We start from the raw sequence: 24,201 nt of genomic DNA, 5'->3' as shown, positions 1-24,201 counted from the left end.
TAATTTTCTTCTAAAATGTCATATTAGACAGTGTGGTATTTCACACTCGAGAACTGACTGACTATACTAGTAATCTATTCCAAACCTTCCTAAAATGCTGAACTATCTCCCTTCAATAGCACAAATCTCCTTCCAACTTTTACCCCCACACTTGGCAGGTTTACAGAATTTTTTTTTTTTTCTTTTAAAATCAGCAGCAACAGAATAACTCTCTAAACCAATGCACCTAATTGGATGGATTTTTCAACACATACTTTTGGATTAAGGAGAATGCAGCTTTTAGCTTTAGAAAACACAGATCAACTGGAAATAATCTAAACCAAGTCAACAAGAGAAATGATTGAGTTTAGAATCTTTTTATATGATCAACCCTCTTGTACATAGCTTCTTTTAAAGTAATCTGTAAAACATTGCTAAGAAGTTGATTTAAACCTCTCAGGAATAATTACATCCAGTTACACAAAACCACTATGCTTTCAAATCTAAAGATGTATAGTTTATAACCCAAAACATAAAATGTCCGTATGACCAGTCAGTATATGCCTAATCAAAAACAAAATTCTGGTGGCTTAGTGCCCATATCCCCTGGAGATATGCAGGTGTTCTGCAGAATTTAATTGGTCAAACTTAAAATTGCACTAATTATATTTTATTCTTAAACACCTGAAGTTACTGGCATGCAAATTCTATACCCAATTCTGTTTTTAAATGCAATTCCTCTTCCATGCTTAAAAAAAAAAAAAACTTTAATGGTTTCATATTACAAAATTTAAGTACAGAGATGCCATTACCAACATATATTTACTTTAAACTCTCTAAAATGGGTGTATCCTGTTTAGAGTCTTTTAATTTGCTTACCATTTTGGTTCTTTGATACCAAAGATGGTTCTTAACATGGAAATATAACTCTTATTTTTATCCTGGAAGTTTAAATTTGTCAGATCTTATATTTAATTTCTGCTAAAAGTTACAGATGATCTACTTGCCCATCAAAGGTTCTGCTGTCCAATGGGAGGAAGGAGTACCCAACTTGAATCACTGCTCAAGCTACACGTGAAGAAATGGCATTTAGTATTTTGAAGTAGCATACACCATAGGAAAATGAGCAAGAAGTCCACCAAGCTGCGAGTGAGTCCTATATGGAGCCCTTCATCTGTTGTGCTTACTCTAGGAAATGGTGATGGTTCAAGAATATAGGGTCTTTTGCTCAGCAGCTGCAGAGCCAATCCTGAGTGAAGACTTTAGAGACCATTCCTCCTCTTCATTTCTTGCCTCCTTTTCAGTCCCTCTCCTACTCTTCTTATAAGCTGCTCAATGTTCTCATGTCCCATCTCTCTTCTTTCAGATAATTAAATCATTTAATAAGTTCATGTGTAACAATATTTAGCAATTTATTGCTTTTCTCAGGGTAGTTCATCATTTTAAAAGTAGAGAGAGGGCACTTAATGCACAGAAATTACCACCTGAATCTCATTTGAAAGAGTGATATGTATTAAACCAAGAAGGATGTGGGAGAGGTTAAGGGCAAGAGAAAGATCTTCTAGGTCTTCTCAAATCTACTCATAAGAACCAGCATTTCAGTCCTAGATGATTCAATTGGTAAGTGAGCAGTCTGTAACTACATGTAAGTCAGTAAGGGAAAGACAGAAAGGAAAAGTGTAACTTTGGGATTGATGGGCTAATCAACATCTAGATAATTTAACCTAGTGGCAAAGCACATCCTATCTACCCAAGAAACAGTTTTCTGAAGAATAGGGGGGGAAAGTTAATAAGTCAGAGCTTACAGTACAAATGTGGTTGGTGGCTAAAGCAACAATTTGCTTAACCACAGCATCCAAAGTAGCTAGCAACCAAGACAACACTATATAACCACAGTATACAGAGCATATGGCCAACAACATTAATTTAATCTAAATCTTCAGTGCAGATAGCATCCAGAGAGCAACAAGTGCCAGGAAAAAAATGTCTCTCTGCTCTGCCTTTCATGGCTGGAATCTGGCTGCTGTGCTGTGTGATTATTGGCCAGACATAAGCATTTGTAGGGCAGAGCAAAGCCCATCTGCCTTGGATCTAACAGCTGGCATCAGGGTACCAATCAGCTCCACCCATTTGCTTCCTTCTTCTCAAGAGCCTCCTGCTAGTTTTTATCTCCCAAAGGTTTTCTTTCTCTGCCTTTCCAGCGTCTTCCCTTCTGTCTTAAGCAAAATTAAATGTCCCAAGGAAGCAGGATTAAGAAAAGGAGAATGCAGCTCTAAAAATATTTAGTTTTCTAGAACAACTCTGTTTAGTGATGGTAAGGTAGGGTGGCGCATACATATGCTGCGTTTATGTGAAATCACACTATCCCTGGAGGGAATTCTCACTACTCATTATAAATTAACAGTAATCTCTTCCATGGAAAGGACTAACTTAACTCACTGAATTCCTACTAAGTCTAAGCCATGGGTTTTCATTATCATAAGGGGGAAAATGAGTGAGACAGACTTGACCTCAATGAGATTACATTAATAATGAAGGGAGGGGATAAAGCAAGTACCATTATGATTATATTATGGAACCTACCTTATCTAATAAAACAATGCACTTTCAGATGTAATATTTCTAATCTAATAGTTCCTTCATTTTGTTATGTTGCTGTCTGATTTCTCTTTCCTTTATCTTCATGGATCTTAAGAACTCTTCTCATAGCCAAATGTCTGAGGTAATTCCCTTTCACTTTATCTTGTTACGATATTTTTTTCTCACTCTGACTTCTGTCATGTTTAGTTACTACCTCTTTTTGAGTTCTAGGCAGTTTAGGTAAATGATCTAAGGCAAGTTTTCATTCTCCTTTGTAAAATGAGACCAAAAAATTAGATGATTTCTAATGTTCCTTTCAGATCCAAAATTCTATGAAAGTTGTCTTTTCTTTTTTCCTCCACAATTCAATTGTTCATTTTTCCCCCTTCTAGATCTGCTTTTCCCCTGTCCTCTACAGAATAATAAGTCTGGAAAAGAGGCATTTGTTAGATTCCATTTGGTTCTGCGTCATGTTTCAGTGTCTCATTCCTTAGCAGTGTGAGGTATGTATCAAAGGGGTTAGACATGTCAAGAGGCAGAACACTAACTAGAAATAGGACTTTGTGAGAGACAAGTTTCTTAATATAAAGAATTAACTCATATTATACTAAAAAGGAATTTCCATGAACTTTAGTAGGAGCTTATTTGTTTTGGGTATTTCATTAAACACTTTAGAGGAATGATGCTGGAGTACAAGGAGGTCTTGAGTTTCTTCCATACATTGTGATGGATTTATTACCAATAAGAAGCTTTTCTTTAATTATATATAGAATCCTTTTCTTGGAACCAAAGAGTAAATATTTCATATTTGAATTATAACAAGGACACAATCATAAACAAGCTGTATAGTTTTAAACTAAAATCTTAATTTTGTTTAGATAAAAAATGGGAGTAATAATATCATAAGATCCTATAAAATCAGGATGATAATGCTTATCATTACAAGAAGTTTTCTTTTTTCCCAAAGTATTTTAGGCATAATACCTTGTAAAGATGCATAGTGTTATGATTGTCAAAAATGAGATTTGGGACAAAATTTCAGTGAAGTGAAACATGACCTGTGACACACAGATCATAAATACAATAGGAATGCACTTAAACTTTGGTTTCAGCCTTACCCAAGTTTTTCAGTGAGTAAGATGTATCCCGGCCCTATTCATGTTAGAGAAGAATATAATCTCTAAAGCAACAGAAATGAAATGGAAGAGGAAGGAAAACAGCATTAGGAGTGTTTTAGGTTAGCACAGATTTCTTGCCCTCAGTTATAAATCTTGACACTAGAGAAAAATGCAAGCCACAATATGCAAGGGTAAACAGTAAAAAATGTCAGGTTATCAAACTAAACTTCCATATGTAAATTTTTTACAAGAAGTTAGAAAGCTTAAATTATATTGAAAATATACAGGAGAATTCAAAGAATTTTTTTAAAAAGTGTATTCTATAGGGGAAGCTACATACTTAAGGAAAAAGATAAATAGAAATAATTATTAGAGACAAATAAAAGAAAAAAACATATTAACTTCTGAAGCATGAACCAGCCAAGAGCATGAGTTTACCTAGAGGAGTAGCCCTCTCAAGGGCATGATGCATGAGAACTGAGCCAGGTGCAATTGATGGCTACAGAGCATAGGCTTTCGGGAGCTGTGATGTTCACAGGTGCCCTGCTCTGATGCCTGGTACAACTAATCCCATATGTTAAAGGGTACTCTTCCTTCTCAACATTGAAAATGAACTGAAAGAAGGGGATGATAGGAGAGAGTGAACAGGGGAATGCCACAGTCAATGCAATGATAGACTATTGTCTAGTCTTACAAATATTTTATTTTTCAAAGACCAAAGAGAAAATTACAGAATAATGAACAAAGCTGATGCAAATCTTTATTCCTTGCAAACTCAAGTCACGTTTTACAAGGGACATGTTATCATTAAAAATATCACAGTGATCTGTTTTACGTCTAAGTTTGGTATATACAGGAACCAAATGTAAAAGGACCCTCATAGTTTCAAACAATAGTACAACCTCACACAGAAAATATCTTTTATAGGGAATTTTTCTTAAAAACTAATTATATAACTATATTTCTTCAAAGGGAAAGAAATGACAATGACTAAAGGGCTTTCAATTATTCAAACTAAAATTTCCATCTGGTATCTTTTACTTAACTCAAAGTAAATTTTGGATAGTAATTCCTAAATTAAAGTGAAGCAAACAATTATAAGATTTCTAACTTATTAATGTCTATTTTGAAACTTGAAAATCAAGTCTATTTTGAAACTTGAAACTTGAAAAACAATTGAATTTTGTTTTCCTCTGTTCCATTTTGGGACCCCTCCACTTTGAGTTTCTTTCCAAGTTAAGTGAGTATGTCCTTTATAAGCTGCAATACAAGTGTTAATGGTCAGTTGAACATTATTAGTGATGTTAAATATGTTAGCCATGTTAGAATTAGCAAAGAAATTAAAAGGGCATCTGTGAATATGTAAAGCATTTGCCTTTGTTTTATCTGGTACTTTGAGAGCTATTCTCTTTCAGTCAGATATTAGTACTGGCAAAAAGACTGCATCATATTTTTCTAATAATTACTTTTTAAAATTGTTATTTTAGAATGCACTTACGTACTTTTAAGTGCACAATTATAGTTCTGTTGTATCATTCTTGGAAACAATAAAATATGTAACATTAACATAAAGTGCTTCCATAGAAACAATGTAGAAATATCCAGCTTTCTAAAGGGGCCAGGTAACCTGCATGATAGATTCATTAACATAATTTGAAAAGTCTATTATTAATAAATGGAATAGTGAGGATTATTACATAAACTTGTTAGGTAGTAAACTGCAAGGGAGAATTTGCTATCAGGGGCTCTTTTAAATATATAGATTCTTTTTCTTTTCTCTCTCTTTTTTCTTTCGCTTTAATCACCCACTAACCTGAAACTGAACTAACAGAGACAGAGGAAGGAAGCATATTCAGGAGGGCACATCAGAAGAAATACTTAATACAGATATGAAGGGGAAATTTACATATTACTCAAAACCTCTAGTTTCTTAATGGAAGTGCAGAAGAGTCTCCATTTTTAAACTCTGAACATCACCAGGACCCTGAATAAGGAGTTTATATGCATTTTTTTCCTCTTATGAAATGAAGTTCACCATCTACTGAAAGGAAGTCAGGTGACTAATTTTTATCCAACTTTACTGACACTCATTTGAAATCAAGAGTTCTCAAACTTTCCTGGTTCACAGTACTCTTAGTGTCCCAGTACTTTTTTCACAGCCCTCCCAGGCAGAAAAAAAAAAAAGAAATCTGAGTTTCACTTATTATGTAGTTAGGTCCAAACAACTCAATAGTAATAATTTGTATGGTGTATGACCGTGTCACTGTGTTCCTATTGAAAACGTACAATATTCTGCAGTGCCTCTGTGAGTCTGCTGTAGTGTCCTGGGGTGCTATGGGGCATTGTGAAAAATATGGCCCTAAATCAGGAAAATACAAATAGTACTTGGAAACTATGTAAAGCATCTTAAAAATCTTAAAGAGTAGAAACCAGTTTCAATATGTATAAGAATCCAGGTGAGCCAGGTGAAACCACAAAAAGTAAAATAAAAAGAATTTGCCCTAGTTAAAAAGAGGAAAAACATAGAAAATCTTTTTAAAATTTATATGCTACACACACACACACACACACACACACACACACACACACACACACACAAAACACATTAGGCTTAAGATGCCATCCAGGGAAGAAAAAGAATAACAAAAAAAAGAATAACAAATAAAACAAGCATCTTTATAAAATTTGAGCATCAAACACACAATAAAAATTAATTAGGCTATGTAAATGTAAAAGAAAAAGTAATAACATTCTAAATGGTCAAAGACAGTTGATTAGAAACATTCCTGAAACACTCCATTGTATAAGTAAGAAAAATCTGTGCCCTTTGATCTTCAAACAAAATCAAAATTGCCTCTAAAAATAAACCTGTCTTCCCCTCCCAGTCCTCCATCTAAGCATAGCTTTAGCTTATCTTTTTTTTTTACCCCTGAGCTGCTAAGCAATGAATGTTTAGCAGAGAGATGCCTTTGTCAGCAGAAACCTGACCAAATTGGTATGCAATTTTTTGTACAAAGAGAAAGAAAAGCCTAGAAAAAACAGTTTGAAGAAAGTAATCAGAAGTGTCAGTAGAACTGATTGCAGGACGAAGACTGTTTATTTACAGTATAAATGTAAAACTAATACATGAAAATACATATGTATTTCTGACCTTCCTTTGCACAACTAAAGGATCCTTAAGGTTTCTTTCCTAACAGAACAGGTACAACAGTACAGCATCAACTCTCAGTTAATTGGTTTTGGAAGTTTTGCTTTAAAGCCTAAGGGTTGTAATAAATAAGAGGAGGAGTTGCGGGGTGGGGGGTGCGGCTCCGGGAGAAGGGTGGGGGTGGAAGGGGAATGATTTGAATAGTGGGAAATGAGAGCACATCCAGAAAGATAGGGGAGGAAATTATCATGAACTGCTGCATTTTGCAAAAATTCATTCCCTAACAAAAACAACAATTTCCTAAAACAATAAAAGGCCTTCTCTGATTACAACTATAAGTCACAAAGAGAAAAAAAAAGTTTGTTATCAGTTTTCACAAATGTTGAATTAAAACAGGGGCCTCATATTCTGACTTGAGTCTAAATTAAAGTTGGTTAAGTACATAACCACTTATTCATTTTAGCTCCCTAAGTACCACAGAAACTTGAAATGAGAAGAAAGAAGTTTGGAAAATCTGTTTAGCACAATTGCACTTGATCTTAGCCAAAAGGCCAAGAAATGATATTTAGCACAATTTCGGTCAGTTTTGAAAGCATTAATTAGATGCTTATAAATGACCTATCAGGTAAAGAAGAAAGCATGTAAATAAACTAAACTACAAAAAAGCTTTCTAAAGGCATGTTCAAGGCCAATGGCCACACTAAACAAAATTATGAAATTAATTGGTATTCTACCACTTTTTTCATTTCCTTCTCTGATGTCCCTAGCTACTTTCCCACCCCAGATACTTATACCTAAATCGTTTGCATTCCACTAGTAGCCAACTAATAACAGAGGTGTGAGTTAGTAATGCTCCCAGAGGTATTTGCATCTGAATGTAAATTATTTGAAGACTAAATAAACCTTCAATTAGCCTCAAAGGCAGTACTTCTCAACCGTGGCTACACATTAGAATTACCTAGGGACCTTTTAAAAATCTGATGCGCATAGCATACTCCCAAGCACTTAAATCGGAATCTCTGGGGGCGGGCCCAAGCGTGGAAATTGTTTAAAGTTCCCCAGGTGATTCCAATGTGCAGCCAAAACTGAGAATCATTGCTTTAGGGAAAGCATTTGAAGAAATGAAATTTCAAGCTAGTAAAGGAGAAATTCTTGAGTGGGGAATATATCATGTTGCTCTATTGATGATGTCAACTGATGAAAAAGCTCTCTTCAAGGTAAAGGATCATTTTTATTACAAGAGAAAATGCTACATTAAAAAAAAAAAAAGAAATCACTAGACTTCTAAGTCTTGATTTCAGCGTTACTTCACTTGAGTATTACTGTAAAACAGGAATAACAATAGCAGTGCCTATCTCATGGTGCTATTGAGAATAAGCAAATGAAACAGGGAACCAAAAAATGTTTCATAAACTGTAAAGTCTTATTTGTCATTACACAGCTGAGCTAGAACCATTTATCATTAAAAACACTAGGTGTAATGTGATTACAACTGTAATATGGATTATTACCTAAAGGATATGTTAATTTGTTTTAATAGACATTTATTTTATGAAATCTAAGTATCTAGCCCAATGTTTCTTGAAGTATGGTTGCTGAACCAGTATCACCAGCATCACTTGGAAATTTGTTAGAAATGCAAATTCTTGGAGTCTTCCCCAGACCCACCAAATCAGAAACTGGAGGCAGAACGTAGCAATCTTGTTTGAACAAGCTCTCCCGGTGATTCTGATGCACACTACAACTTGAAAACCACACATCTAGCCAAACATCAGTAAAAAGAGAGTATATATAACTAAAACCGAAAGATGAATAAACATCATTTTTTCAATCTTTAAAAGTCACAGTGCAAAGGCATATCAGCATAAATTACTACTTAAAAAAACTCCTAAAGCTTTGTATTTTAAAATAGTACAGTTCTCACTACCTAGCCAAGCTTTATCAATCAACACATTAATCACGAATACAACAGTAGTATATAAATTTAGGAGTCAGATTAATTACAGAGTATAGAAACAAAACTCTAGTGGGAGTAACAATGGTTCAGAAAATAGTCCAGTTCTAATTCTCTCAAAGGAAAAGTCTTAACTGTATCTTAAAAATCACATTTATCCTGAAGACAACACTCCACAGCATCTCAATGTTCTTATTCAGGCTAAGGAAGTGTGTCAGCACTGACTCAGAGAAAAGACCATTTCTTGGACTGAATCACTAGCAGTGTTTCCTGCAGTCTTAGATTTGTCACTGGGCCTGCTAAGCAACAGAAAAACAATTTCAAAACTTCTTATCTTAAAAGATCTCGTAAGAGAAAATATCAACATTGCTCCCAAACTCAAAGTCCAAAGGTCGTGAGAACATTGAACAGTCTTGTGAGACTGCAATAGAAAGTTCTTTGAGATCTTTCTTGTTCCCTCTTTTTCCATTTTAAAAAGTTTTGGCAGTCTCAAGATACCTAGCACCACTTTGGAAAGATGAGAGTGGAGTATCCCAGTTAAGAACACACGTTAGTATTCATTCTTAGTTTCTGAGTGAAAACTGAGAAGAAATGACTTTTTCCTGAAAGATTCCTTAACAACAGATGAAGTTCCATTTACCATTACTGAGCAGATGACTCTGGCTCGCTCTTTGATCAAGATTCCTGAGTCCTAAGGGATTTTCCTTTCCTCAATCCTAAGCCTCCTGTATTTAAAGAACCTTGGGTTAAAAGTGGGGGTATGTGTAGGAAGAATAACTCCAATAATTGATATCTGTACTCTATATTCTAGGAAACATTTCCAACCTATTCAAAGTAAACAAAAGAATATAATCAAAATTATCCTATCTTTCCCTGACAATTGCTTTGCCCCACCTTACAAAAAAAATAACAATTCTAAATTCTCATTTCCCACACTGGAAAGAATAACACAAATATATAATTGCCAAAATAATTAATTCCTTTTGTTCATTCACTTATCTGTAAGCATTTATTGAGTTCCTAGTATGTTCCAGACATTGTTTTAGATACAAAATGAGTCTAGAAAGATGCATAGACTTCAGTGATGAGGATGTGGATTCTATGTGTCTAGAGTGCTGTTTCAGTTTCTCTGTCAACCAAGACCAGTGGTACTCAAACTTGAGCAAGCAACAGAATCACTTGGAGAACTTGTTAAAACTTAGATTTTGGGGCTCCACAAAGAGAGACTCTATTCAGTAGGTCTGAGATGGGGTCCCCAAATTAGCATTCTAATAAATTCTCAGGTGACATTGATGCTGCTGGTTCGGGGACCACACTTGGAGAACCACTTACCAAGAAATGCAGCTCATCACACTATGCCTGCTGATTCTCAAACACTGTACATCTCTCTTCCAAACAAGGCAATGGCCTTAGAAAGGCTTTTTACTCACAACTGAGCAGAATTACAGTTCCCAGAACCACCTCAAATATCTAGGATTGGTAGCTCCAGAAGAGAAGAAAGAAGTATAAAAAATAAAGAGAAAATTCTCTTTCCAGGGGCTTTGCTCCCTCCTTGTTTTTCTTTTGTTTTATGCCCCATCACAAGAAATCACTCTTCTATTATGATTTCTCAATACAGGTGTTATGGAAAAGAATAACACACATTCAGATTTTTCATACTTCTTTACTTTAATAAAATCATAGTTTTTCTTCTAAATTCAGTTCTCTTGGCCTTCTCCCCCACCCCTTTTTTGTTGGACTATCTACTTTCTGAACGAAGAATAGAGTTAGAAGGAACACTGAGAATTCACTTAATCCCTCTTTGGCCTCAGACAAGACTGAATCTAAACCATCCCCAAATATAGCAATTTTCAGTACAAAGATGAACAGGCACTAAGAACCTCCCATTCAACATTCTGTCACATACTTGAAGATACTATCATAATATACTTTCCCTCAGCCTTCTCTTCTCCAAGCTAATCAACCTCGACATTTAGACTACTTCATTAGATTTCCTGAACTTTAAATTATTTTGATTCTTTAATAAGTTTATCCCACCTTACCTCAGGGCCTGAATTATGTGTTTATTGTTATCAGGAAGACTTCTTTTTGGTATGTGAAAAGGGGAAAGTTAATTTATAGATTAAATAAAAAGGAATTTAATTGGAACAAAGAAATATATATATAAATGCCACTATAATATAATATAATGGCATTCACTTGAACAATTAATTTCAAATATCCTTTATTTTGTTAAAAGAAATAGTAAAGCCCTATAGTTTTTAAAACTTTATAAATCACCAGCCATTTTATACATAAAACGGATGGGAGTTAGAGATCTTTTTAAATATGCCACAGATTACACATAACCATGTTTCATGACACTTCACACAGGAGGAAAACATTATTATTGTTCATTTGCTTTTTTTGCATAGTGTTTACTACTTAAGCTGGAGTTTATCCATGATTTAATTTTGCATGAGTCTAAAATTACTGAATGTATTATTGTGATTATTCACTTCCGTGAAAATAATTTCTCTGATTCAAGCTTTGAGAATCAGAAGTGTTTAGAGAGTCAGTGAGTACAGGACAAGATAGGATGAAGTCCATGTAAATCATGTGTTTCTGAGCGGTTCAGAAAGGAAAAATAGGTAATACTTTGGAATGCGGGGTAAAATGGGATGATTCACTTTAGTTCCATCTCTCCCATTCTAAATATCACTATTCAAAATTTAATCTTTGCTTTCGGAATGGTGAGGTGCTCTAGTCCAGCGCAGGCCTGAGGGATAGGTTTTGTCTCCTTGCCTATTGGGACCAAGGTGTACGGTGGAGGCGATGCATTTAGTCTCCAGAGAGAAGGAAGATGCTGCTTGCACAGCACTTCTACTCACCAGTCCATGCAGCAGCAAGGGTGTTGGCTTTGAAGGAAGCCAACTGTCCTGCTCTCCCAGCCAGAGGTAAAGAATTGCATTGGTGGCCACTAGAGGGAGGAGGATTAGGAATAGAGTAAATTGTGGGGAAAAGGCACCCATGAAAAACGCACATGGGACAACCAACACATCACCAACCACCGCCTAACAGCTACCTCTCTGAGGGACTATCATGGGGTCTGCAAACACCATTAACCCAGAGACCCAGACACCAGTAATTATTGTAGTATCCCAGTATATAGCCCCTTAACTTGGATGGCTGCAGAAGGGAGTTTGAATAGTATTGTGGGAAACATACAAGCACGCAAACACAAACACACAAGCACACAGACATACATTCTCATCCCCCATTACAAGACGTTACATCTGTGCCGTCTGATTCTTGCTCATTTTCTTATTTAAAACTCTTGATGTTCTTTACCAAGAATGTGTTCACGAAAAGCAAACAGCCCACCTTCAAGATAGTCTTGGGAGAAGCACCAGCAGAGACACTCATTGTGCCAAGATGTATTTTACCAACAAATCTGTACAAATTACATGAGGTTAAAAACAAACGGAATATAATATAATTAAAGCAAAGTTTCTTTTGCTAAATTACAGCTTGAAGCAAACCTGCAAGAAATATTTCCAATTAGCTTCTTTAGCAAACACAAAGCATAGCTCAGAATGTTTTGCTTTCCATCCTGCCCTCTGGGTGGGCTGCCTAGTGGGTGTCTTACCTCCAGCACAAGTAGCTGAGCATTCTGACCAAGGCTGATGATTCCATGTAAAGCCAACTTCATTGTCTCCACTGCCCGTCCGGGTGATGGGAACGTTGAATTTATACCTAATTCCCAAATTCTGTTCCTGAAGCAGAACCTGACATTGAAAACAACTGGTGAAGATAATTAAAATACAATGAGCCTTTATTCAGATATTTACTATTTCTTTTGAAGAAGAAAATGTCATAATGTAAGTCTTAAGGGAAATTTAAGACAACTTTTAGAACACATGCAGTTATACTGAATTTTCTACTTCCGTTTTCATGGGTAACTTGGAGCCATTTCTCTCATTTGCCTTATTTGGTTATAAAAATATTGTTCAAGCAGGCATTGAAAAGATCAGTCATATGGAAAGAGCACTATGGTCTTAACTTTACACAGACTTTTACACCCTTGGGCATACCATTTTACCTTTATTTACTTTAATTTCACCACTTTAATTTCAGATGATAAAGCCTGCCCCTTCCTACTTCACAGGGCAGATTACAAAGATTAGAAATGAAGTGGCAAAGGCATATTTACCATGACAATGAGATTTTCTGAGGTGGGACCTAAAGCTTCTAAGGATTCTGGTTCGTCGGTTGGCCTCTTATAGTGAAAAGCTGTCCCAGCAACATCAAACTTCCTAGGCCAGTCAATAGTCCAGGCACCATTAATATAGTAATCATCCCCTTCAGATTTTAAAGCTAAAAAAAAAAAAAAAAAAAATCACTACCTAAAAATGTGAAACTTCATTTACTACAATGTCACTCATTAATCATTGCACTGAAGTGTACAATGAATATCTATTTCCATTTTGAGACGGGAATCTTTTTTTTTTTTACAGACAACACCAACAATTTATTTTTTGTTACTTAGATATACATTGTGAAGTGATTTCTAATGAGGTGCCAGGAATTCTACCACAGAAACAGAAATATTTGGTAATCTCCAGCCACTGTTGGTAGAAATTCAGTAAGTACATTCTTTCTCATAGATGATGATGCTATATAATTTGGTAAAGTAGAAGCACTATGATTCACCTGCCAGTGAATTAGTGTCTCAGAAAATACCAAAAAATGCATATTAGATTATTCAAAGTCAATAAAAGTTTTCCCACAAGAAAACATCAGACTCAGACAACTTTGTACAGAGTAGTTCTACCACACATTCAAGGAAAAAATAATTTCAGTTTTTCACAAAACTCTTCCAAGAGGATAGAGAAAGAGAATATGTCCAATCTCATTTTATGAACCCAGCATTTTCATGTTCAAACCTGGCCAGTCAAGTAAATAAAAATTATGCAACAAGAGCATTCTTGAACAAACATGCAAAATGTAAATAATTAAATAAAATATTAGCAATTGGCATAAAGTAATATAGAAGTTAATACATCAGAAGTAAGGTAAGCTTATCCCAGGACTGCAATGCTGGTTTAAAAATAGAAAATCAATTAATATACTTTTTCATATTATTAAAGGAAGAAAGGCAGATGATTACCTTAACAGATGCAGAAAAAGCATTTTAAAAAGTTCAATATTCATATATGATTTAAAAGAAATTTTAGTAAACTAGGAAAGCGTGAAACTTCATTAATTTTATAAAAGGCAAACAAAAACACTCAAACAAAAATGTATAGTAAACATCAAACCTAAAGATGTAATGTTGAAGGCATTTTCTTTAAGATCAGGAAAAAGTTAAGGATGCCTGTTACCATCACTTTTATTCAGTCATTGACTGTGGGATCTAGCTAGTGTAACAGAGTAGAAAAAAAAGAAATAAAGGCAATGAGGAAGGAAAAGAAGAGCCAAAAGACTCAGTTTTTTTTTTCAGATGATATAATTTTCATCTTAATGTAAAAAATCTAAAAGAAATTATAGAAAAATAAGACATTTAATAAGAAAGTTTGGCAAGTTTTGATATAAAAATCAATATATGAAAGTCAGTTGTATTACTACATCAGGAAGGGCAGTTATAAAGCAGTTTTAAATAAGGACATTCTCAGTGGCAACGAAAAATATAAAAATACATAGTAATAATTCCATCAAAAGGCAGGCAAACCCTTAGTGGAGTTAATTATGAAATTTTAATAAAAATCATCAAGGATGATCTAAACAAGTGGAGAGAAATAACCTGTTCTTGTAAAGACTCAATTTTGCCTGTATTAAGCTACAGATTTAGTGACTTTCAATAAAAATTCCCAAATGGTTGTAGAGAGCACTGTGGTGCTGCAGGGCCTGGTAGCACTTATCAGCAGGAGGTGGAAGCAGGGAGAAGAGGAAGGGATCAAAATTTCACAGAAGTGGACATTCAAAAGTGGATATAGTATGTATAAGGCAAAAACCCTATCAGTTGACTATATTCTACACAAGGGCCTGAAAGACCTTCCACTTATTAGAACGATAAAGAACCTGCTGGGGCTTCCTTGGTGCCGCGGTGGTCAAGAATCTGCCTGCCAATGCAAGGGACACAGGCCCGAGCCCCGGCCCGAGAAGATCCCACATGCCGCGGAGCAACTAAGCCCATGCACCACAACTGCTGAGCCTGTGCTCTAGAGCCTACGAGCCACAACTACTGAGCCCACGTGCCACAACTGCTGAGCCTGCGCTCCAGATATGTATCTAATAACATATTATAGCAATCTAATAGCATATTAGAATTGGCCCCGCACCGCAATGAAGAGTAGCCCCCGCTCACTGCAACTAGAGAAAGCCAGCACACAGCAACGAACACCCAACACAGCCAAAAATAAATAGATAAATAAATAGATAAATAAATAAATAAAAGAATGTGCTGGTGAGACAGGCACCAGCATCACTGAGGCGCTCTTCTCTTTAAGTTTGGAACTGTCATTACAGAACTGGGCTCGCAGACAGCAATGGGGATGATCCCAACATACTAGAGGCCAGGAAGTATGGCGTAACCATTAGAATGGAGGTGGGTACAGTTATCAAAAACAATAACAAATTAGCATGGCAGTCAGGAGTAGTCATGGAGATATTTAACAGAATACAGTCTTCCAAGGGGCCCAAGAGATGGGCACTTTTCTGATCCAGACCCACTGAGCTTAAGCAGAGGCTGGGTGACCAGGAGATAGGATCCTGCAACATCACAACACCACAGCACTCAGTGGTAATTTTTCCTTGCCTTTCCTCAAAGGACGTAAAAGCCATTACCAGCAGGGAAAGGGAAAATCCAAATATACTGAGGACTGTTGGGCACAGGGACTGAGTTGACCTGAAGTGGCAAATGGTGCCCCTTGTTTAGGATAAGACCACGTAGAAGTAAAGTAATAAAAGGAATTTTGACCCAGGTCCAGCTCACAGAGTGTCCACTGAGTCCATGAATCCAGTCAGTGGTCATTTCTCTCAGACCTGAATTTAAAATGGAAACAGGGGACTTCGCTGGTGGCGCAGTGGTTGAGGGTCCGCCTGCCAATGCAGGGGACATGGGTTCGTGCCCCGGTCCAGGAAGATCCCACATGCCACGGAGCAGCTAGGCCCGTAAGCCATGGCCGCTGAGCCTGCGTGTCCGGAGCCTATGCTCCGCAACGGGAGAGGCCACAACAGTGACAGGCCCGCGTACCGCAAAAAAAATAAAATAAAATAAAATAAAAATAAAATGGAAACAGTATACTTGGTAGCTGGCATAACCTTCACATTTATCTCTTGATCTGTAAAATAACACCTATCTCAGTGGGGAAGACCAGGTTGAAGTCTCTGAAACTTCTCTCCTTCCCCCAGCTAAAACAGTAAACTACAAACAATACTGCATCTTGGAGTGGGGGCAGAGGTGTGTATGTGTGGATTGCCAGAGATGAATGCTACCCATAAGGTCTTAAAGTGTGCAAGGCTGGTGGTCTCTACCATATACCTATTTACTTCACTTGTGTGGCCCCTACAGAAACTAGATAGTTCTTTTTGGATGATAGTAGTCTGTTGCAAACTCAACCAAGGGGTACTGTTGCTGTGCTGGATGTAGAGATGGGATTCTTGACCATTTTCTTAAACACAAATTAAAATAGTAATTTTCCATGTGAATGTCAAGAAGATATTAAGTATTTATAATGTTATTGATAGAAAGGAATGAAAGGCTTATCTATAGGAATAAAAATGTGGAACTAGCAAGGGAAATTATGACTAAAGGAATAACTGGGGATGGAGGTGGGGTTAGAGAGCAGATTTTCCTGTCCAAATATTAAAACAGTAATTATACAAATATGGGGTGGGAACAACCTGTGGTATGGCACACAGATGGACAGAACAATAGAACAAAATGGACAGTTAAGAAATAAACAAAAGTACATATGGGAATTAATATATAACAAAGGAAGCACCCTAAATTAGTAAAGGAAAGATAACAAGAAATGAAACTAAGACAAAAGACTAGCTTTTTGGCAAAAAAAAAAAAAAAAATGCTGAATTTGTCTCATTCTTTATATAAGAATAGATACCACCAATCCATTCCTAGGTATATATCCTAAAGAAGTGAAAATAGGTACTCAAACAAATATATGTACACACATGTTCATAGTAGCACTATTCCCAATAGCCAAAGGTAGAAACAACCAAATGTCCATCAATGGATGACTGGATAAACAAACTGGGGTATATACAATACAAGGGAATAATAACATTCAGCTATAAAAAAGAATGAAGAACTGTACATGCATCAATGAGGATAAGACTAAAAAAAAATTACACTGAGTGGAAGAGGCTGAGGCTAGACATAAAAGGTCACATATTTTATGCATCTATTCATAAGAAATATCTAGAAAAGGTAAATCTATAGGGACAAACAGCAGATTGGTGGTTGCCAGGGGCTGGGGAATGGGAAGTAACTGCTTAATGGACACCGGGTTCCTTTTGGGGTGATGAAAATATTTTGGAATGTACTAAATACCAGTACGCTGTTCACTTTAAAAATGTTTGAATTCTATGTTATTTGGATATTACCTCAATAAAAACAAAGTTTAAAAAAAAGAGAGAAAAGAATAAATGCCAGATGGGTAAATATTTAAATGTAAACATAGTTAAATCATAAAATGGTAGGAGAAAATGTAAGAGTACTTTTTAAAAAATAATATTGGGGTATTGAAAAGCTTTTCTAAGCATGACCAAAACCTCAGAAAGTATAAAGAAAAAGATTAGTAGATGTGCATGCATAATTTTTTAAACCTCCATAGGAAAAAGCATATAAAAAAGTTTAAAAATATGTGATAGAAAAAGGGTTATTAGCACTACTATACAAAAACTTCTATAAATAAATGAGTGATAATTTTGATAATGATTATCATGCTTTGACAGTGACAAACACGTCAGTTTAATTTTTTTGTTAGTATGCTAGCTTCTTCAAAAACTTTATCAGGCCAGATAAACAAGCAGGCCCAAAGGACTAAAAGGGTCATGATGCAGAGAGTCTCTGACTCTCTGGACCTCTGCCACTTGTTCTTAAGAGTATAGACTATTTTCATTCCCGCTACCCCCATCTGCCTGGCAAATATATCTGTACTTTCTTGACTTCATGTATGTTATAAAATTCATTTGATTGTCAAAAATAAATCTAATTAATCTTTTGAGATAAGAACATGTTAATGAAATTTAAGGATTATTTAGTCTTAAATTTGTCTTGTATTTAAAATTTTTTATTTTCAACTCTCACAGTAATTCTCTGTCTCATTTGAAACATCAAAATTACTTGGTTATATAGGACATCTGAGCCTGTATCACATGAAACAGTAAAAACAAAAATAAAAACAAAACCTCTAGCTGCTTTGAATTCTCCTTCAATTTAAGCTCTCACTTTCCATTTTCCCATCTACTCACTTAAGGAATCCTAACTCACCTTTGCTGGTACCATAATATACTTCAGAAAAACACCAAACATTTAAGAAGGACTGAATAAGAATTTACTAAGGGAGAAGGATGTGGCATTATGGACAAAGAATTATCAAAGGGAAAACATCTGATGTCTTATTTTTGTTTTGATTCTTGCTGATGCAGAAAAGAATCTAAAATTATGGTATAAAAATAAAGGAGTCTTCCTAAATAAAGGAAGGAAGAGCCTGATGATACTGGTATTCTACCTAAAGATGCATTCTAGATATAGTCTTATTTTTAAAAGATTTAAGGAAAAACAGGTGGTATTTTAAGGGGAATAAGAACTCAACCAGATTTCATAAGGGTCTCTGCAGAGTCTAAATCTGTCTCAAGGGATCAAACATCAAATAAACAGAATTTCCACTTCTTTACAGAGGAAATAACGGGGATTGGACTTGCCCTCCAATTATAAATAACTAGAAAACTCACAAAATATATGAATCAGCTGTTTTTAGACATTGGCCAGGACTGTGCAGGACTGTGACACAGGCAAAAAGGAACACAAGGTGAGTCATATAATCTCCCTAGATTCCTGCCTGGAGGCACTTTCTGTCAGTGTAGACCATGAGAACCCAAGCAGAGGATGGTGGTCTCACTGAGTTAAGGAGACAGAGATCAGAAACTGGGAAGACTAAGATACTTGGAATTTGCAGAACCAGAGAATTAGAGTAAAAGGAGGGAATCTGTTGCTGAATAGTAATCCATGTATGCATAAGATAAAATTCCATGAAGCCAGGCCAAAAAAACCCACCAAAAAACAAACAAACAGAAACGAAAACAAAAAACTAGATAACCACAAGCAGAAAAATTTCTAGAGAAAGAATTCAGAGAGTTTCAACCACTAGGGCATTCAGCAGAGAATCATGCCTTTTTAGTAGGGCTGAACTCTAGAATTAAGGCTACTCTGGACTCCCGTAAACAAAGCTCAAATACAAGTCTCAAAGATATCAAGCTCATCAACAAGTTAGTTAACACTCTTTAAAGGATAAAACAACAACAACAGCAAAATCCAGACTCTCAATAAAAATATATTCACAATGTACAACATCCAATGAAAAATTACTACAACTGGCAAGAAAGGGGAAGATATGGTACAAACCATGAAGAAAGCCAAGTAAAAGCAACAGACACAGAAATGACAGAAATTATGGAATTAGCAGAAAATAACTTTCAAACAGCTATTAGAAATATACTCAAGGATTTTAAAGGAAAACAAATATAATGAGAAAAAACTGGAAGATATATACAGATGGATGCTCAGATCTACACAAAGAAAGTATGCCAGATACAATAAATATGTAGGTAAATAGAAAATAATTTTTCTTATTTTTAAATTTTTAAAAAGGAAAACTGACTCTTTAAAACAAAAATAATAACAATGTATTGTAGGGTTTATAACATATGAAAAAGTAAAATGTGTTTTTAAAAAATAGCACAAAGGATGGAAGAAGACAATGGAAATAAACTGTTACAAGCATCTTGCATTATACATAAATGGTATAATATTATTTGAAGGTATACTGTGATAAATTAAAGATGCATTTTGTAAACTCTAGAGCAACCACTAATTAAATAGAAAAAAGAAGTATAGCTAATAAGCCATTAGTAGAGTCCAAATGGAATACTATAAAACACTTGATAAACCTAAAAGAAGACATAAAAGGAGAATAAAGGGAAAAATACACGGAACAAATAGAAAAATAGCACAATGGTAGACTTAAACCCAATGATTTTAACAATTACATTAAATATAAATGATCCAGACGTGGAGCTGACAAACTATGGTCCACCACCTGTTTTGTAAATAAAGTTTATTGTAACATAGTCATACCCATTTATTTATGTATTATCTGTATCTGCTTTCACACTACAATAGTAGAACTTAATAGCTGAGATAGAGACTTCATGTCCTGTAAAGCTGAAAATATTTACCATCTGTGCCTTTACAGAAAAAGTTTGGCAAGCCCCCCATTTAGAGACTGTAATTGAAAAAGCAAAGATGGTTAGATACAATAAGAAATCAGAGTCAAACTACATGTTGTCTAAAAGAAACATATTTAAAGTTCAGAAACACCTACATGTGAAAAGTGGATGGATGGAAAAGAATTTACTATGCAAGCACTAATCAGAAGAAATCTGGGTGGCTAGATTAGTATCAGTCAAAATAGATGAGGGTCAAAGAATATCATCAGAAATAAAGAGCAACATAGGATAATTATAAAATGTTCAATACATCAAGAAAATCTAATAATCTTAAATGTCTATACACCTAACAAGAAACTCTGAAAATAAATGAAGCAAAACCTTACAACTAATGGGAGAAATAAACAAATCCACAATTCTAGTTGGAGATTTCAACATGATTCTTTCAATATTTGCTGAAACAAGGAGGCAGAAAATAAATAAAAATGTAGAAGACTTGAACAAAACTGTCAACCAATTTAATCTAATTGACATTTATGGACTACTAAACCCAATACCACCATAATATACATTCTTCTCAAGTGCACATGGAACATTCACTAAGAGATACCATATTCTGGGCCATAAAAACACACCTCAACAAAAGAACTAAAATCATACAAAGTACCTTATCTGTCCATAATGGAATTAAGAAAAACCCCCAAATATCTGGAAATTGAATAATACCTTCTAAGCCATGCGTCATATGGTAAATAAAATATTTTAAATTGAGTGTTGGAAAATAAAACTATCAAATATATGGGATGAAGTTAAAGCAACGCTTAGAGGGAAATTTATAGTGCAAAATGCCTATTTTAGGTTAGAAAAAAGATCTTTAAGATCAATAATCTAAGTTTCTATCTTGAGAAGCTAGAAAAATAACAAATTAAACACAAAGTGAATAGCAAAAAGGAAAAAATAAAGAGAAGAGTGAGAATCGATGTACTGGAAAATGGAGAAATAATAGAAAAGTCATTTAAACCAAAAGCTTGTTCTTTGAAATGATCAATAAGGTTAATAAACACCTCACTAGAACAATCAAGAAAAAGAAGATACAAATCACCAATGTGAGGAATGAGAGAAGAGCCATCACTACAGATCCTACAGGCATTCAAACAGAATAAGGGAATATTATGCACAAAATTATGCCAATGAATTCAACAACTTTATATCTATTACAGAAACTGAATTTTTCATTAAAGACTTCCCACAAAGAAAACTCCAGCCCAGATGGCTTCACAGTTGAATTCTATCAAACATTAAGAAATAATACCAATTTTACCCAGACTTTTTCAGAAAATAGAGAAGAAAGGAATATTACCCAACCAACTTTATGAGGACAGGTTTATCCTAATATAAAAACCAACAAAGATGTTATAAGAAAAGACTACAGACCAATATCCCACATGAACATAGATGCAAATATTCTTAACAGAATATTAGTAAATCAATTGTAACAATATATATGAAGGATAATAAATTTATGACAAAGTGATTTTTATTCCAAGAATGCTAGATTGATTTAACATTTGAAAACCAATCAATGCATTTACTATATTAACAGGAAAGGGAGGAAAAAAAATAACACATGATCATGCAGTAAACCTCAAAACCTATTCATGAAGAAAACTCTCAAAACTAGAAACAGAAGGGAACTTCCTCAACCTGATAAAGGGCATCTACATAAATCTTCTAGCTAACATTATATTTAGTGGTTAAAAAAAACAAACAAAAAACCCCAAAAAACTGAATTCTTTCCCTTTAAGATAAGCAACAATGAAAGGCTGTCCAGCCTCCTCACTTCTATTCAACATTGTACTGAAGGTCCTGATCACTATTATAAGGCAAGAAAAACAATATAAAAGACACAAATATTGGACAGATAGAAGTAAAACTGCCTTTGTTGAAGGATGACATGATGATCTATGTTGAAAATCCTAAGAAATGTACAAAGCAACTATCAGAACTAATACATGAGTATAACCAGGACACAGGACATGAGGTCAATACAAAAATAAATCAATTGCTGTATAACAACTGACAATTCAAATATGAGATTAAAATATCAATATCATTTACAATAACATCAAAAAGCATGAAATATTTAGTGATAGATTTTTTAAAAAATCTATATGTGCAAGATGTGTACACTGAAAAATAAGCATTATTGAACAAATGTAAAGACTTAAATAAATATACAGGTAAGTCTTTTCACGTATTGGAAGACAATATTTTTAAGATGTCAATTCTCCCCAAATTGATCTATAGATCCCAAATAATCTCTTTTTGTAGAAATTGACAAGCTGATTCTAAAATGTATATAGAAATGTAAGGGACCTAGAAAAACAAAAATAATTTTGAGAAAGAGGAACAAATTTGAGGACATAATGCTTCCTATTTTCAAGACCTAATGGAAATCTCTATTAATCAACACAGTGTGGTTTTGGTTTAAGGACAGACATACGGAACAATGGGAGGGAACAGAAATAGACCCATACATTCATGTGCAATTGATCTCTAACACAAATGTCAAGGTAATTCAATGGGGGAAATATTCTTGAACAAAGGGTGCTATAGTAATTGAATATCCATGTGAAAATAACTGAATTTCAATCCTTACTTTATACCTTACATAAAAACTCAAAATGGACCATATATCTAAATGTAAAAGCTAAACCCATAATTTCTCTAAGACACATTGAAGACAATCTTTGCAATCCTGGGGTAGGCAAAATTTCTAAGATAGGATGTGAAAGCACAAACTATAAAAAAATTAATACATTAGATTTCATCAGAATTAAAAGACACCATTAAGAACAGAAATAAACAAGCCACAGATGAGAAGAAAATATTCATAAAACATATATTTGAACAAGACATAACTAGAATATATAAAGAACTCAGAACTTTATAAAAAGAAAAAATGTAAAAATAGGCAAAATATTTGTTTAGACATTTTACAAAAAAAAATATCTACATAGGTAGAGTTAAAAAGACTGACAATACCAAGTACTGACAGGATGTAGAGCAACTGGAACTCTTTTACATTACTGGTGGAAATATAAATGATACAATCACTTTGGAAAACAATTTAATTAATTTCTTATAAAGTTAAACATGTACTTATCATATGACCTGGTGATTTCACTCCTAGGCTTTTTATCCAGGAGAAAGGAAAACATATGCCTGCACAAAACTTGTCTATGAATGTTCAAAGAAGCTTTATTCATAATAGTTGAAGACTGACAATGACCCAGATATCCATCAACAAGTGAGTGGATAAATAAATTATGGTATATCCAAACAATGGAATACTATTTGGCAATAAAAAGGAATGAACTTCAGATACACTCAACAATATAGATGAATCTCAAAAACATTATGTTATGAATGAAAAAAAAGCCAGATATAAGAGTGCATACTATATGATCCTATTTATGTGAAATTCCAGAATAAATAAAAGTAAAATAATAAAATGTCAGAAAAGAGATCAATGTTTTCTGAGGCTAAGGCTAGGGGGACTTGACTGCAAAGGGTAATGAGAGAATGTTTTGGAGTCACAGAAATGTTCTACATCTTGGTTGTGGTATTTATATGTATATGTATATCTATATCTATATATAGAGAGATACAGATAAAATTGTAAATACTTTGTGAACTATACACTTATAATGGATGCATTTTATTATACGTAAATTATACCTCATTAAAATTGATTTTAAAAAATCAACTATGGGGTTTCCCTGGTGGCACAGTGGTTGAGAGTCTGCCTGCCGAAGCAGGGGACACGGGTTTGTGCCCCGGTCTGGGAAGATCCCACATGCCGCAGAGTGGCTGGGCCCATAAGTCATGGCCGCTGAGCCTGTGCATCCGGAGCCTGTGCTCCACAACGGGAGAGGCCACAACAGTGAGAGGCCCGCATACCGCAAAAA

General features: G+C 34.8%; 1 protein-coding gene across 1 annotated transcript in view; it reads right to left on the bottom strand.

Annotated features, from left to right (window-relative positions):
- The window catches only part of ADAMTS6 (ADAM metallopeptidase with thrombospondin type 1 motif 6), a 263,626-nt gene that overhangs the window by 36,310 nt on the left and 203,115 nt on the right, over positions 1-24,201 (bottom strand). The window contains exons 18-19 of the mRNA XM_024753116.1: positions 12,972-13,135; positions 12,408-12,546 (exon numbers count right to left, since the gene is read on the bottom strand). Of these exons, the coding sequence (XP_024608884.1) occupies positions 12,408-12,546; positions 12,972-13,135 (303 nt within the window). The remainder of the gene's footprint in view (positions 1-12,407; positions 12,547-12,971; positions 13,136-24,201) is intronic.

Source organism: Neophocaena asiaeorientalis, unplaced genomic scaffold (genome assembly GCF_003031525.2).
Source record: "Neophocaena asiaeorientalis asiaeorientalis breed wild unplaced genomic scaffold, Neophocaena_asiaeorientalis_V1.1 scaffold399, whole genome shotgun sequence".
Lineage (NCBI taxonomy): Eukaryota > Metazoa > Chordata > Mammalia > Artiodactyla > Phocoenidae > Neophocaena > Neophocaena asiaeorientalis.
The sequence above is the reverse complement of the archived record's forward strand: the minus strand, read 5'-3'. Positions and strand labels throughout refer to the sequence as shown.